The sequence below is a fragment of the Diplotaxodon limnothrissa genome, linkage group LG8 (assembly GCF_057381915.1).
Source record: "Diplotaxodon limnothrissa isolate DT_005_m linkage group LG8, D_limnothrissa_male_GT1.1, whole genome shotgun sequence".
NCBI classification, from domain to species: Eukaryota; Metazoa; Chordata; class Actinopteri; order Cichliformes; family Cichlidae; genus Diplotaxodon; species Diplotaxodon limnothrissa.
The window spans coordinates 5,862,883-5,880,469 of record NC_140603.1 but is presented as its reverse complement, the minus strand read 5'-3'; the positions used below and the strand labels follow the sequence as shown (position 1 = coordinate 5,880,469).

Sequence of the window (17,587 nt, the reverse complement as noted above, 5' to 3'; positions counted from 1 at the left end):
TCAGAGTTTACTGATGTTTCTCCAATGATTAAAACAGGAACCAAACCTCTGTCCTGCAAATCCAATAATAAAAGACACTCCTGTGTTTGCAACAGTTTCCAAAGATCTGGAGGACCAAGCTGAAAATGATCTGATATCCAAGACTGTATGCAGACCAAACAGTTTTGTATATTTTCAACTTCAGAAACACATTTGAGGTTTAAAGTTTGATGTAAAATCACCATCATAACAACCACAAAACTAAGAGCGATCATGGCCACAGATCTGTGTGTTGTTGCTTTTTTAATTTTGCGCTTGGCTTTGTGTTATAGGAAATATTGAAAAAGCAGTTATTTTGATTGTTGTCGCCTGAACTCACTGAATATCGTTGATCTTCTATAGCCTCCGGTCACTTCTAATAGCGTCCTTTGTGGGCTGCTCTTAAGGTTTATAATGTAAACGTATTATTTTACAAAGTATCCCAGGCCATGCTGTGGAATAACACAAACACAACTTAACAAGCAACATAAATAACAGATATTGTACATTCCGTTCTTTTATTTTATTTTTGGAGTTACAATCCAAATGCTAGGTTTAACTCCACGAATCCAAACAATCCAACCTTGTTCTGAAAAATCAGAAGTTTAACAATTTGATGACATTATAGTGTTAATCCGCATACAGAGAAAATGGTAAGCTTTGGAAAACTGTAATGATGTTAATATTCTTCAGTCAAATTCTTTATATGACTCAGATTAAACCCAGGAATTCTTTTACTGGGTCACTGCAGTGCTATCTTAGTTACACATTTAAGACTCTTCGAATAAACCTGCAACATATTGTACATTTGCCCATTCCCTGTGTGATCACAGTTAATAATGTTGACATGGACATGATGAAACCAGACTGTGACAGCTCCAAGCATTATCACGTTACTGCTTCCCCTCACTTGACCTCACCGTGTTTCCTGTCTGTTACTTGTCATTTAACACTAAACTCTATTGATAGGGTAAAATCCTACAGACTTCACAAGCAAGGCCAAGTATGTTCAGGTTGCTTTAGAATTTATCTTCAGTCTTTGACGGCACAAACCAGCGTGACATTTCCCTTCAGCATTTATGCAGTTCACATTTACTGCATGTGAACCACGAATTGTCATTGCTCTTGTGAGCACAAGAGCACAGGGGAGCACAGGGGACTCCCACAGGGAGTGGAGAGTTTTTTTGCAGTTAGCCTGACTAGGTGGTGGTAACTGAGTTTTTAGCTGTTTAAATTTGTCCAAAGAACAAAGGCTTTAAAGACCTTTGTGTTGTTGGAGGTCTGTTGGGCCATCTCCTACCATCTAAAACAAACCTACTGTATAAGAGAGGAGACAGGTGGACCAAGCACAAAGAAAAAGCCAGCGAGTCAGCAGTTCTCCTCCACTTTCAACAACATACAGGTGTACTCGGTGAGTAAATGTTAGCCAAAAAGTACTGAGGCTATCTCAAAACAGCTGACTACAAAGTGTTTCTGTATTAAAGGCCAGTATATTTTCCATCAAGACTTTCATCAGGACTTGATTAGAAGAACTTTTTTTTTTATTTAAGTGCCCCACAAAAGCCCCCCTTTTCAGTTGAGTTTTCACTTTCATCTGTACTGACTTAAAAGCATATTGATATTCATTATGGACCAGCAGATGGAAAATGTCACATTTCCTTTCCCTTGTTATAGTCATTAACAGTCTGTCAATTGATCCAGAGTGTTTGAATCTCCCCCAGAAATATCTCACCATTTATATGGCTCCATTCTTGTCCTTTGTCAGCAGTACTTCAAACGAAACACCAGAGTGGAGAAAAAAGTGATGGTACTTTCTAGACAGGAAGCAATTGAGTTGCAAATTTCCATTTTGTTATATACGAAAGAATGAAAAGGAATCTAAGTGTAAATTAGGGTTAGTCAAAGGAGCTTGCAAAGAAAAGCGTCTGGACTTCTTTAGGTTACTTGAAGACGTTTCACCTCTCATCCGAGAAGCTTCTTCAGTTCTAAGGTCAAATGGTGGAGAGTCCCAGATATAAACCCAGTGGGAGTTTCCCCCCACAGAGGGACAAACGGACCCCCTGATGATCTCTGATGATCCCCTGAGCCAAGGTGTGAAACTGGGTGTGGGTCCCAATCAGCCAGAGTTTCGGGTGAGTTCATTGTGAAAACCTGGCCCCACCTTATCATGCGAATTCCTGAAATCAGATGGCCCAGGATGTGAGTGGGCGTTAAGGCGTCTGGGAAGGGATCTCAAAACTGGATTATAGATGGCAGAGAGTTGGTGTCGTAAACCACCGCCTCTGTTCAAAGATGGTCGCTCACAGTGGACAAGAAGCCATCTATGTCCACTGTGAGCGACCATCTTTGAACAGAGATGAACCTCTCATCTCGGATGAGAGGTGAAACGTCTTCAAGTAACCTAAAGAAGTCCAGACGCTTTTCTTTGCAAGCTCCTTTGACTACGATGACCTGGATGACTGAGAACCTTCACAGACATAAATTAGGGTTAGTTAATCTTAAAAGAAAACAATACTTTCTGACTGATTCTGATAAAGTTCTGACTTTTTCCTGCTCCAGTACATCGATGACAACCTTCCTCCTGAGTCCCCTTATTTGTATGGCCTTCACCCCAATGCTGAGATTGGCTTCCTTACACAAACCTCAGAGACACTTTTCCGCACTATCCTGGAAATGCAGCCGAGGGACAGAGGAGTGGGTGAGGGAAGCGGGACGACGCGTGAAGAGAAGGTAAATGCTTAATTTGTTTTTTACAGTTTAGTAAGATAGGCAAAGTTTGCAAAGTACCTTGTATTTAAATGTAGTTATTAGTAATTAGGTTGCATTGGGAACCATAAGATAGTGCTCTGAAAATCCACTGTCAGCTTGACGCATCGCAGTCCTATTGAACCATCGGCAAATTAAGCTAATAAATAAAAGTCAAGGACTGTCACTAGTGAGCTCTAATTACAGCGTGTCTAAGAATCCATTTGTGTAGTACATAGATTGTATACAAAGATCGTCACCCATTGGTTTTAACTGGGCTGAACTGAAATCTTGAGAACCCCTCTACAGTTGATCCCATCTTTATCCAGCTGGAGCCAGAAATATAGAAAGCACTTTGGACCAGAGGTAGTGACACCGCAAACATCATTAGGGCTCTGTCAGGACGTAACTTTCTTTGAGGATCAATATCTATCAAATGATTAAAATTATTTTTTTAAAATGACCACTAGCATACAGATCATAAAGAGTGGATTTATCTAATAGTTACTGACCTCATGTCAGGATCCATCCATCCACTTATCCAATTCAGGGCCATGGGAGGGCTGGAACCTATCCCAGCTGCCATAGGGTAAGAGGCAGGGTGCACTCTTAACTGTCAAAGGGCTAACACAGAGGCACAGACAACCTTTCACACCTATGGTCCATTTAAAATCCCCAACAAACCCAAACTCACTAACAGTCTTTGGACTGTGGGAGGAAGCCAGAACACCTGGACAGAACCCACAGAGGCACGGGGAGAACATGCAAACTCCACACAGAAATGCCTCAGCATTCAAACCCAGGACCTTCTTGCTGTCAGGCAACAGTGTGAAGATGTCATAGGGTAAAAAAAATTTGGTGAGATGTTGTGTTTTGTCAGAACCGAGCGAAAAACAGCTCTGGTGCTGAAAAATGAAGCTAAACATAAAGTGACAAATTTCAGATACTTTAATGGTTACTTGAGTCTAAGGCTCCGAAAGTGAGTCAGTCCCAGAGTTTTACAACCTGGTGCAAAAAATAGGCTTTGATTGTATAGATAACATACAACCTAAACCTGTATCAACTGTATGGTGGTTTATTTGTGAGTTGTTGTTTTTTTTTTATTAATAACTCAACCATTTGGTATTGTTGTTAAAGGCTGTGTTGTGTTTGTATAGCATTATGGAAATTTTAGTGGATTTTCCTAACAAATAATATGCCTCGTGTCTTATACCGTCCTTAGATGTTTCTGCCCATGTGACCACTATTATATAATATAATATATGACATAATAAGAAATGGGGAAACCAGGTTTTCCACATGCAGAAACAATATTTCAGGAAATGTAGATATAAGTTTACGATATTTTATATTTATTGTATGTAAATAGAATGATCCCATTAATAAAAATATTAGTTCATTTTGAAAACATTTAAATGAAACCACCAAACAGGGGCCCTGAGGTCACCCACAGCATAAGCTCATCCCCTCACAGAAAAGGGGCTCCGCTGTTTATCATGTCTTGAGACGTGACCAGATACTCTGAAAATCCAGAAATCTCATAGTAATGAAATATTATTTGCAGTAGCAGTAAGATTTTATTTCATTTGAACTATAGGAGCTGGCAACACCCAAGAAAAACCAGACCAATGTATTTGTTTTGAAAATGTAACATCCCGCCTCTACTTTCCCAAAGCTGATGTATCCTGATTCTTTGGCAACTGATAATCATATCTGATAAACTAACCAGCACCATTTTTCTTGCAGTGAGATATGAAATAGTTGCAAATTAATTTTGTGATGATTAACTAGTTGAATAATGGACTAAGAAATTGAGCTCTGATGGGGAAGTACTTTAGGCTGTATAAAATCTCTTTAATTGGCACACAAGGACTTGCAGAAAGATTTGATCTGATTTCAGCATGTTTTTTCCTACTTGCTGATTAATGCTCTGGCATTTTTAGGAGTTTCTTACTTATACTCATTGCTTAGTTTGACTTGCTTTAACTTCCTCCAAAGATTTTCTTTACTTTTGTCATTTCTCCTGATCTTCTGCCAAAAATTGATGTTCTTAGTCTGAACTGACAGATTCATTTTCACCTGGTATTACTTTTGATTTTAAAATTAGGAAACAGCCTGGATCTGTTCTGTGATGACCTTTGTGATCAGGGCAGGGAGGAAGGAATACACATATTCATTAACTCTAGTGACCTGTACTAGCAAGTTCAACATACCAAACATACCCAAGATATCCATTATTTTTCTTCAATTACATCATATTACACTGACATCAGGCTAAGCGGGCACAAGAAGATGGTGTTCAGCCGGATAGACCAACCACGAGTTTTCAAGTCTATCTGTGAGTACATTTACATGAAACGGGGGGTATTGTGGGTATTTGATCAATCAGAAAATGGGCAGGTGTGCTGGCAAGGGAGTGATGTAAGAAATAATGATAAAAACTATGCTGTGAAAAGATAAAGAAGTTACACACATGCTGAAAGCAACTCAAACAGCAGAGTGTGACTGTGTGTAAGAGGAAAAGACTGTACAATATTTTAATATTGAAAGCTTTAAACGACAGAGTTAGCCCTCAAGTTTTGCTCAAATCCTGCTTCAAACTACAGGGCTCTGTTGTCTGTCAGAAAGTGTCCATACCATATAAACATCATATACATATATTCAGCTAAATATTAACAGATCCTCATGAGGTGAGGAGGATCGTTGGAGTGGTGGTGGATGAGCCCAAAACTACATGGGAGAAGCTTGTTAATGATCTGAGGGCACTTTGGAGCACAGTCACCAAGAACGCAACTGGTAACACACTATGGCTTAATGCAGCGATTCCCAACTCTTTGTAGTTTTGTGTCTTATTTTGAAAGAAATATTTACACGTTACCATAGCAACCAGAGAGCATTAAGGGGCAGAGAGGAGGATGTCACTCTCAATGTTGTTGGCGCATTTCAGGAGGACGGTGCTAATAAAGTTGCACAGTTACACAGTGAATTTGCGTTTATTATTATTATATTTACAAAATACCACAGTTTTTGTCTTGTCTTGTCTTGTCATTTCATTTTGTTGTGTTTATCTGTGACATTTTAAAGGCCAGTCCGTAAAAATATTGTCTGATATTAAACCAGTTGGTGGTGCAAAGAAGGTTGGGGACCGCTGCCTTAATGGATCGGGCAATGTACTGCAAAATCTTGGATGAGAACCTTCTTTGCTGAGCCAAAATACTGAATATGCCTTGTGCATGTGTAACCCATTTGTGTGTGTTATGCCTATTGATGTGTTGTGGTCTGGCGAATGAATAAGAGGCAGGAGACAGCACTGGATCTCTGGGCTCTTTACTGCAAATTGCTGTAACATCTGCAATCTTCCGCCATGCTGAAAGGAGCTGTGACTGGGGTACACATGCACGCACCTACGTCATCACGCAGCGCACAAGCACACAAACACACACGGGCTCGAAACACATAGACAGGAGATTAAATGAAGTATTTAATTTTAAAAAAGGGTGTTTTGGGGAAATTCAAAAGCATTTAACACATATCCTACACAGGATCTTCCAGGATGAAAATGACCCAAAACATATTGTTCAGGCAACAAAGACGTGACTGCAGAAAAAGCATATGAAGGTCAATGAGTGGCCTTAGCTGGTCTCCAGACCTCAGTTTCCAAGCAGCACCCAAGAAACCTAAATAATCTAGAGTTTCTGTAAAGAGTGGGCCAAAATACTTCATGAGATGTGTGCAAACCCAGTGAACAACTGCAGGAAACCTCTTGCCGCTGTGCTTGGCAACAATGTTTTCTCAATCAAGTACTAAGTTTTGTTTTGTTTGGAGATCAAATACAGATTTTTCTGTTTGTTGGCTGATTTTGTGTCTCGCCATTTGAAGTATGTTAAAAATTAGAAACTGTTCATTTCTTTGTAAGTGAGCAAATTTAGAAATTCAGCAGAGAATCAAAAACTGGTTTCCCCTTCCTGTGTGGTGCCTACGAAAATTATTTCATTTTAATATTCCATGTGTTTTGTGCCTGCACCATATCTCCAGTTTTATTATTTGACACACATTCTCCCTCAAAGACTGGCCTGACATATTTGGTACCATTACCATCTTCAGTAAAATGTGAATTAGGTTTAAGCAGTGTTTTTCTGCATAGTGAATATTTGTTATGACAACGCTACAAGCAGGTCAGTTATATTCATGGGTATATGGGAATGGTAGCATTTAAACTCAGATTTTGATTTTGATGTGATTTTCTGCCCTTGTGTACGATAGATATCCCAGGCAGATATATGAACCAGGGCCTTAGTAAGTCTCACACGAAATTCTAAGCGAGATCCTTAAAACTTAAATGTGTGATGACAACGGGTGACATTTTCTGTGGCTCCTGCATGGCCAATTGAAAATAAATTGTGACCAACTGTTTGGGGCTTTGAAAACACCTAGGGTGAGTTTTACAAGGATGGCATTTTGTGGTGCATTTTTTGGTTCAGTACTGCTGTGAAATAAAGTTTATATGACTGTAAATGGCCCGTAGCAATGGGCCAGACACCCCATATTCCCGCAACACCTCCCACAGGACACCCCGAGGGACACGGTCGAATGCCTTCTCCAAGTCCACAAAACACACGTAGACTGGTTGGGCAAACTCCCATGCACCCTCAAGTATCCTGGAGAGGATAAAGAGCTGGTCCAGTGTTCCGCGACCAGGACGAAAACCGCATTGTTCCTCCTGTATCCGAGGTTCGACTAACGGACGAACTCTCCTTTCCAGCACCCTGGCATAGACTTTCCCAGGGAGGCTGAGGAGTGTGATCCCCCTGTAGTTGGAACACACCCTCCGGTCCCCTTTCTTAAAGATGGGGACCACCACCCCGGTCTGCCAGTCCACAGGTACTGCCCCTGATCTCCACGCAACATTGCAGAGGCGTGTGAACCAGGACAGCCCTACAACGTCCAGAGCCTTCAGGAACTCGGGGCGGACCTCATCAACACCAGGGGCTCTGCCACCAAGGAGTTGTTTAACTGCCTCAGTGACCTCGCCCCCGGAAATTGGCGGGTCATTCCCCTCATCCCCAGACTCTGCTTCCTCCTCGGAAGACGTGTCAGTGGGATTAAGGAGGTCCTCGAAGTATTCCTTCCACCACCTGACAATTTTCTCAGTCGACGTCAGCAGCGCTCCGCCAGCACTATACACAGTGCAGGTAGAGCACCGCTTTCCCCTCCTGAGACGTCTGACGGTTTGCCAGAATCTCTTCGAGGCAGTCCGAAAGTCTTTTTCCATGGCCTCTCCGAACTCCTCCCACACCCGAGTTTTTGCTTCAGCCACTGCCCGAGCCGCATTCCGCTTGGCCTGTCGATACCTGTCGGCTGCCTCCGGAGTCCCACAGGCTAACCAAGCCCGATAGGACTCCTTCTTCAGCCTGGTGGCTCCCTTCACCTCTGGTGTCCACCATTTGGTTCGGGGATTACCACCACGGCAGGCACCCACCACCTTGCGGCTGCAGCTCAATGCAGCAGCTTCGGCAATGGAGACGCTGAACATGGTCCATTCGGACTCAATGTCCCCAGTCTCCCTCGGAATGCTGTTGAAGCTCTGCCGGAGGTGTGCGTTGAAGATCTCGCGGACTGGGGCCTCTGCTAGACGTTCCCAGCACACCCACACTACGCGTTTAGGTGCACCAGGTCTGTCCAGCGTCCTCCCCCGCCACCTGATCCAACTCACCACCAGGTGGTGATCAGTTGACAGCTCAGCCCCTCTCTTTACCCGAGTGTCCAGAACATATGGTCGCAGGTCTGCTGATACGATTACAAAATCGATCATCGACCTACGGCCTAGAGCGTCCTGGTGCCACGTGCACTTATGGACACTCTTATGTTCGAACAGGGTGTTCGTTATGGCCAAACTGTGGTTAGCACAGAAGTCCAATAACAGAGCACCGCTCGGGTTCAGATCAGGGAGGCCGTTCCTCCCAATCACGCCCCTCCAGGTCTCGCTGTCGTTACCCACGTGAGCATTGAAGTCTCCCAGCAGGACAACAGAGTCTCCAGGTGGAGCACCCTCCAGCACCCCCCCCCCCCCCCAGGGACTCTAAGAAGGCTGGGTACTCTGAACTGCCACTCGGCGCATAAGCGCAGATGACAGTCAGGACCCGTTCCCCGACCCTAAGGCGCAGGGAACAAACCCTCTCGTCCACCGGGAAAAACCCCAACGTACCGGCAGCAAGCCGAGGGGATATTAGGATACCCACCCCAGCCCGCCGCCTCTCACCAGGGGCAACTCCAGACTGAGACAGAGTCCAGCCCCTCTCCAGGAGACTGGTTCCAGAGCCCAAGCCATGTGTAGAGGTGAGCCCGACTATATCTAGCCGGTACCTCTCAACCTCACGCACTAACTCAGGCTCCTTCCCCACCAGAGAGGTGACATTCCATGTCCCTATTGCCAGTCTTGGCAGCCGGGGGTCAGTCCGCCAGGGCCTCCGCTCCTGGCCGCCACCCGGCACACAATGCACCCGACCCCTATGGCGCCTCCTGCGGGTGGTGGGCCTGCGGGAGGATGGGCCCATGTCTCCTCTTCGGGCTGTGCCCGGCCGGGCCCCATGGACTAAGGCCCGGCCACCAGACGCTCGCCCTCGGGCACCCTCCCCGGGCCTGGCTCCAGGGCGGGGCCCCGGTAACCCGGGTAAACTGTTCCCTCGGTGTCCTTTTCATAAGGGTCTTATGAATCGCTCTTTGTCTGGTCCCTCACCCAGGGCCAATTTGCCATGGGAGACCCTACCAGGGGGCAAAAGCCCCCAGACAACATAGCCCCTGGGATCCCTGGGACACACAAACCCCTCCACCACGATAAGGTAGCGATTCAAGGAGGGACACGCCTTTGGCTGGAAACTTCACCTTCGCACTTCGCTTCCTCCCCGAGACCTTCCACCCACATGCCCCTTTTTAATTTGTCATTTATTAAAATTATAAATATAGATTTTAACTCAAAAGTACAGTTTTTAAATTTAATCCTAACCCTTGTGCGTGTTTTTTATTTTGACAGCGAATGCGCACCTGTGGACCACTTATGTGCACCCCTGGTTATTTAGCTCATCATATCCAGCCACAGAAATTATTTTGTCCATGAAACCATAAAGCTGCACTTTCTTTTTGCCTTATAGTCTGATTTGTCATAACTTTTCCGTTTTGCGGTAAGCTTTTCTTTGGCTGTCACTTCTTCACCCTGACCTGTCTTATTTGGCTCAGCAGAACTAAAATATATATCCTGCTGCTTTTACACAGGCACTCACATAAGCTCAGCGATTCTCTGCGTGATCAACCACTCACATGTTTAAGCTTGCTGCGGGAGATTTCACTTGTCATGTTTGCATAGTAAGCTAACGATTGATAAGACGATGTCAGAGGAATTGGTGCACAAATTATCATCACTCACAGATCAGTGCTGTCGCTCTCTATACACAGTTCACGCGATTGCAAAGTGAAAGCAAAAAAACAAGCGCAAATTCAAACGCGATTTCAATATGTCACATATTGACAGTGGCTCACCGATGCCAATGACATAATTACCCAGCTACATTTCCGAAAGAATGCAAAAGCATTGACATATATTTTTCCTTCCTACAATAGCCGGACGGGCAGGGCAGAGATAGATTTTGGTAGCCCGACTGGAAAAATCGCTAGCCCCAGGACGTCGGGCTAGCGATTTTGCGAGCCCTGTATCTGATTGAGGAATCATGCATCTTTGGAAAAGAGAGTTTATTACAGAGAAATGGCTCTTTCCAAAATAAAAGCTATACTATACGCTTCTTCTGGGCTATATTCTCAGCAGCATATTAAACATATCAGGTCCCCATAAGGAGAATCATGTGCTAACGGCTGTCTAAATGACTCGGGTAAAGTTTGTAGCATGCATGCTTGTTGTTTTTGTCTTTGCACTAGGATGATGTCGGCGTAAATGTGCAGTCATATTCGTTATGTTCCCACTAGTGCTTTCAGGTTAACCTCGTTAAAATGACCTTAACGCCACAACACGGCAAATCTCCGTTAACACGTTAACGAGCTAACTGCGCTAACACACTAGCTCCCACCCATGTAATGACCAAAGTTGTTGCAACTGTGTGCAATGAACTTGTGATTTTGTTGCCTTTGATATGGTTGCTTTGAAGACGGGGGACAGATCCTTGACCACTCAGTCAGCTGCTATCTTCAAAGTGATTTTGGTGACTCACAACAGCAATTAAATGACAGTAAAACAGAATCAGTCTCATTAGATGTTATCTGTTTATGATAACACAGCAGTTACTGTAATAAATAGGCAAAAAGTACAAATCCAGCTACTGCAAATGTGTTGCTTTTTACATACACGGAAATTCACATTAAAAAGGAATTCACATTAACTGCTTACATTTAGAATCCCAGAAGATTAGAATCAGAAATTCATTCACAGATAGTGACATAGTTGGTGCTTAAAAATCGCATTCCAACTTTTATATAGGAATATAATGAGAAGACGAGTTGGCAACCGGCTTACTCAAGTCCCCTACTGCAAAAAGGCATGTCACAGACAGGTTCAGCTCATCGGTTCAGACTGACTTAATTGCGAAGTTTTGGAAAATAAATGCCAATTATTTGTTGACCTTGACTAATCTGTCTAAGAATGATTACAGTTAGTCCAAGATGGACTATTTGAAGATTGTTTAAAGATAACTTAGAAGTGACTACCCCAAGGTTAAGCATGAAAAGGCCTTAGTTGGTTGACTCAACTACTTGTGGTCAGATGTACAATGCAAAAAGTTCAATTTATTAATCTGATATGCATAAATCTTTCCTATTCACAAAGAGACTCTCATCCTATTTTTGCTCTAATATGACTGAGAAAAGTAAAAGCTTAAATTAATTGCTTTAAATAAAAGTGCCCTGTAAAGTACATGGTTATGGAAGCTATTTATAAACTAAACTATAGCTAAATAAGCCACACAGCCCAGAGAGTGGTCAGCAACCATCTGACAACCATGGATTGCAAAGGAAAAACAGGTATTCCCCAACCAAACAATTGACTGCTGGCAGTTGTTGTGAAATTGATCAATAAAGCCCCATTCACATGTGTATTGTCCATTATTCAGTCGAGTAAACTGTGTGTTGACAATGTTAAAAATGGGAGTAGTTAATGACATTGGACAGAAAGACAAAACTGGAAAGTTCATCACAGTAACTGTGAACAGATTATGAACAAGCTCCTCCTGTGTAGTTTTGGGCTCATCCACATTCCAGCTCCCGATCAAGGATGATTAATGGACAGTCTACAGGTCTACAGTCTTGTCCCTGACATCTTTAGACAGCTCTTTGGTCCATGTTGGTGGAGGAATTGGTGTGCTTTTTACTCATAATGGGTTGAGATCAGATGTATCTATAATTGACTGATTAATTGACTGTAATCTGCGTGTCACATGGGAACACAGTCATCTGTGGGAGTCAGAATTCTGGTTGGGTAAGACTTTCATGTAATGTGTTTTTCTGGATTTTTGTTGATATCCTGTCTCTCTCCTTTAAAGTAAAACTATGGTAAAAATTAGAGACTGTTCTTTTCTTTGTAAGTGAGCAAATCTATGAATTCTGCAGGGGATCAAATAATTATTTCCACCACTTTATGATTACAATTTGATAATTGCAACAACCCCTTTCTAACAGAAAACATTAATTTGATTTCACCGCTGACCATTAGGGAAGTTTGCTCAGCATGTTTCATTCATGTTTAATTCATATGCGCATGCTTTTAACTGGGATTGATTTACTTATGTTTGCTCTCATCTGTATTTTTAAGTCGATGATTAGTTGACCTTAAAATGTCTAAAAACATATATGTAAGGTTGATTTGTGACTTTACATTTGCCGTGTGTGTGTGTTTCCGTGTTTCCATTGGTCATTTAATATATTATGATTTGGAATCTTTCTGGCTTACTGAAAAGGCCCACTTTGTATTCTGGGTGTTCAGTAGCTGCCAAAGTCAAGTCAGATATTCAGAATCATCAGGAATAAAAAATCCATAGATACGATGACCTGATATCCTTAGTTTGGTACCTAATCCTTTGATTGATCTCTCTTGCTGGTTGTCTTGGGAAAGTTTGGACACAGACATTAGCTTTCACCCCTTGTCCACAAAAATACGATGTGAGCATTGATTTTCTGAAGGAATAATACTGTTATTGAAAACAAAAAGCTGGTGTTGCAAAAATGTGTCTTCATGAATATTTATGGAACAATTTCAAACAGTTTCTCAGACTGTCAGCATTGACAGGACTGAGTTTATGTGACTCAGATGAACCCATCTCTTTCAGATGTTTGCTTAGGATAGTATTGTCTTACCATTGGTGTTTCTTGTCCTACTTAGCTTTAATATTGACAAGCATAATGGGCTACTTTACTGGGAAACACTCCTCTCACTTTTTTCTACATTCCTATCCATGTTATCAGGTGCATGCAGTGCTGGAAGAGATACTGGAGAAACTCCCAGAGGAGTTCAACATGGCTGAGCTTCTAGGGAAAGCAGAGGAGAGGACTCCCTATCAGGTCGTGGCGCTGCAGGAGTGTGAGCGTATGAACATTCTCACCCAGGAGATCAGATGCTCTCTTCACGAGCTAAGCCTTGGACTTAAGGTGAGTAGTGGCTTTGAAGTGTTAATGGGAGGCTATGCACTGTTATGAGACTGGAGATGGAAGTGTTTTGCCTTGCAAAAACATTTACATTGTACATGTCCTGTGGACAAAGCCTGAGTTTTATTATGATACAGTATTCAGTAGCTACCAAGTCAAATAAGATCCATCCATTGATTCCTCCACTCATCCATCTTCTTTCACCTATCCTGTGCTGGGTCACATGAGCAACCTAAGCAAGGAAGCCCAGAAGTCCCTCACTGAGGTGTTCCCAGGCCAGCAGAGAGACCTATTTGACATGGGTCTACTCCTGGGCCTCCTGCTGGTAGGAGATAGCAACTGGTCACACTATTTCAGTCACTACCCAAAGCCCATATCCATACGTGAGGATAGGGACGTTGATCGACCAGTCTAGTCTAAGGTTCTAGTTCTCATTCCCACTGCTTCAGACTTGCAAACCACTCCAGTGCAAGCTGGAGGCCACTACCTGATGTTCATCCTAATAGAGATATCTCCAAATGGAGCAACCTTTGAACGACAGTCAGGACCAATTTTCCAAGCCGAAGGTGCGGGGAAGCAACCGTCTTTTCCTGTAATAAAAACTCCAATGGTGATACGTAGGATATCCAGGCCTCCCCACCTCCTTCCACCAAAGGCAACTCCAGAATGGAAAAGAGTCCATCCCTTCTCCAAGAGACTGGTTCCAGAGCTCAAACCAACTCAAATGCATTGAATTTAGCCGTTTAAATTTATATAACACAAATGACACAGCAAGTGGAAGCCAGAACGACAAGTCTGGGGGGGAGAGATCATCACCCCCACCCGAGATTGGATACCAAGCCCCAAATGCAATGGAAGAAGGATTGTTGAGTGCAAGAGGAACTGACCTAAAAGACAGGATCATAGCGAAGCTTGAAACCTGGACCTTCTGTAGCCGGTTACCAAGATTACAAGTTCCCTCTGAAGGCCTACTGTCGATCAGAATCAGAATACTTTAATAATACCTAAGTAAATTATGTAATTATGTGAATGCAGTACTACAGACAATACCTACTGCAACCATTACCAAGACAAATCAGCTGATCTACACCACGGCTATAGTGATCAGTGAGATGTTTGGCTAGGAGTTGAGCGACCATAAGAAGTATAGAGAACATTCGAGATCTCTGTCCAGACGAGTGCAGTCCTAGGAACAGCCAAGATACTGCACAGGACCCTCAACGACTAAAAACCTGCAACGCAAAACAGTGAACTGTGACTTGAATCCCCACCATAAAAAGCTTCAGTTATTCTCAACACCTATGATTCACTTTACATAGGCTTCTCTACTGTTGACATCAACAGACTGCTTAGTTAGTATTCCTGCACAACTAAATCTTTTCCTTTGTTGTTTGTCAGAAGCACGGTTGTAAGAGTGACTCAGAGATCTGGCTTACAGAGTAGCAGAAAGGAATGAGATGTCGGCATTCTCTGTGTCAAGCCTGACTGAGTCATGTGTTAACAACAAATGAAAAGAGAAAGAAAGGGGGAAAAATATGCATTGACATATTTTTCCCCCTTTCTTTCTCTTTTCATTTGTCAGGAGTTATGAGGCTTCGATCTCCCCGCCCTACAAGCCCCAATAAATCGGCTCAGTGATTTAAAAGCCATGTACACTGTTGTACCAGCAAATGGAATCATATGTTGCCTCTATAGTTCAATAAATAGGAACTATCAGAATGTTATCCTGGTTGAGGTGTTGGAGCTTCATAGTGCTATGAGGTTGAGTATGAAATGGCTGAACTGATGGATTATTTTGAGGAGTGGTTAATGATAAAGTCACTTATCTAGATAAACCCACAGAACCTTATCACCCTCATAAAGAATTCTTATGTCAGAAATGGGTATCTATACATCAGCGATACATCAGCTACACTATCAGCAGGTGAAGGACACTACTGTTTTCACTCGCATGCTGTCTCATTACTCATCAGTGCCATCTTCTCTTGGCTATCTTACAGCATGTTTCCTTATCTGGCATGGCTTGCTTATTCCCATGTTTACTGATTTCTAAAGGGCTTGTTACCATTCAACACCTTAAGTAGCTGGAAGGTCTCACCTCCAGTGTTTAGCTAGACAAGCAGGAACTTTTTTCCCTTCCTGTAAATAGCATTCAAAAACCAGCAAGAAGTTTTTTGCACAGACACAGCATTTGTCAGCACTGAGAGCACTCGCCCTAATTAAAATGGGTATTTCCAGATGATCAAGAAGAGCATGAAAGCCAAATTATACAACAGATTTTTCATATCCACAAGCAGCCTGTTCAATAAAGTACAGCAAACAATGGCAATAGAACTAATATTAGCATTTATGGTGACATCACCAGCCTAGCAAGCTCTGGTGATTATACTGCAACAAATCCGCACTATATCAACATAATGTTATCTGAAAGATTTTTTTTTTCAAAAATGAAGTTAGAAATTGGATAAATTAGATTTATCTATTTTCTATGGCAAAGGGACAGAACTTGCCGATACCCGTGTAGATGTTGCAGTTTCGTGTTTCATGACCTGCCTATCAAACACTGGTCGGGTCACACCAGCAGTTCATATTGCAATATCTAACATTTTAATGGAATCCTCACATTCTAACAAGTAAATCCATACTTTTCTATTGCATCATATTCATGTTTGTTTTAAAGCAAAATGTCTTGAAATTACTGAACTTCAAAGGAATACCAAGGGAGTATCCAAAACAGAGGAAAATGTTGTAGCTTATGAACACAATCAAATGTTATTTTCCTTTTCTGTTGGCTTCCACACATATAAGTCTCAGAATTCTGCATGTGGGATAACCTATTGTTATTGTAATGCCGACATAGAAGTGTTCTTTAATTTATTATAGTGGTAGATTTATGAAGTCAGGCCTAGACCTCAGTTTGCACCCACTATGCAACAGCAAGTCGTTGGTCTTCCTTGGTCTCTTGTGCTCTGGGGGTCTCTGGATGTCTGGAGCCTGGATCTCCTCCATACCTGCTTCATGCCCTGGAGGACGGGGCTGTGGCTCCCCACACCCTCTAGCAGATCATTACATGAAGGAACCTTTTGAATACAAGCGCGCTCATGCTCACAGGTGTACACACGGGTGCTCACAGACACAAATTACACCTTACCTTCCTACCTCAAAGCACACTGTGAGCTGTTGATCTTATGTGCTGCACAATAATATTCAATATTTAGTATTTACTTTTATATTCACACAGGTTATCGTGATGTTGTTGTTTATTATATTGCTCTTTTTTTTGCTTGTTTTCTCTTTTTTCTTTCTCAACCGGTGATCCAGGTGATGATTATGTATTTTTTGTCTGTTTGTTTTGTTTGTTTTTGTTTTGTGCCCTTTATCACCGTTCCTCTTCCCCGCTGTTTTTGTTTCCCTACCTCTCTTTCTTTCTCCCTTTTCTTTCCCCCAGTCATGTCTGTCCCATGTGTAGCAAGTGAAAATAAAATAAAATAAACAATAAAAACAAAGGTCAATCAAATGAACCAATACGGCAAGGCCGGGATGGTCCATTTGGTAAAGTAAATCCGTTGGGCATCTTTCTTGGCCTTTAGACAATAATTCTGATGGCAAAAGAACCAAACGTGACAGGTGGGGAAGAAAAAAAGGCACAACTTCGCATCACACTTTCTTAATTTTCACTATGGCTGAGTGGTTAGTTAGCATACTCTGTGTTAGCTAGCAAGTGTTTGCAGGCAAGGCAGCATCTTCCACACAATCTACAGGCAACCACAGCAGTCTCCTAGCTACCAAAGCAATCACAGGAAGGTTTTTCGTATACCACTGTCTTTGAGGCCAACCTCACCCAGCAACAGCCTCTAGTAACCACACACCAGCTGGTCAGGAAATACACCACTGTCAACCATTCTCTAGGTCTGTGTGACAGAGGCCTTAGCTATCCAGCTATCTGCAGTCCTTTTTGTCTAGTAACACCACTTTGTACCTCTTTCCTGACTGTCCTCAGCCATGCACAACAGGAAGAAATAGTTTTGCTATGCTCATAGAAAGATATTTACTGAAAACGCTGCAGAATTAATAGGATAAACAGGATATAAAGAGTGGCTAGTGTAGGAGCCATAATTGAATGTATTGGATTTTGATGATCACTGGGTTTTTTATTTGTTTGGTTGTTATGGGAGTCACGTGGGTG

The 17,587-nt window shown here is 42.5% G+C and overlaps 1 protein-coding gene across 1 annotated transcript in view; it reads left to right on the top strand.

The window, feature by feature from the left end:
- The window catches only part of dnah9 (dynein, axonemal, heavy chain 9), a 199,808-nt gene that overhangs the window by 170,207 nt on the left and 12,014 nt on the right, over positions 1–17,587 (top strand). The window contains exons 74-75 of the mRNA XM_085361180.1: positions 2,578–2,748; positions 13,222–13,404. Of these exons, the coding sequence (XP_085217306.1) occupies positions 2,578–2,748; positions 13,222–13,404 (354 nt within the window). The remainder of the gene's footprint in view (positions 1–2,577; positions 2,749–13,221; positions 13,405–17,587) is intronic.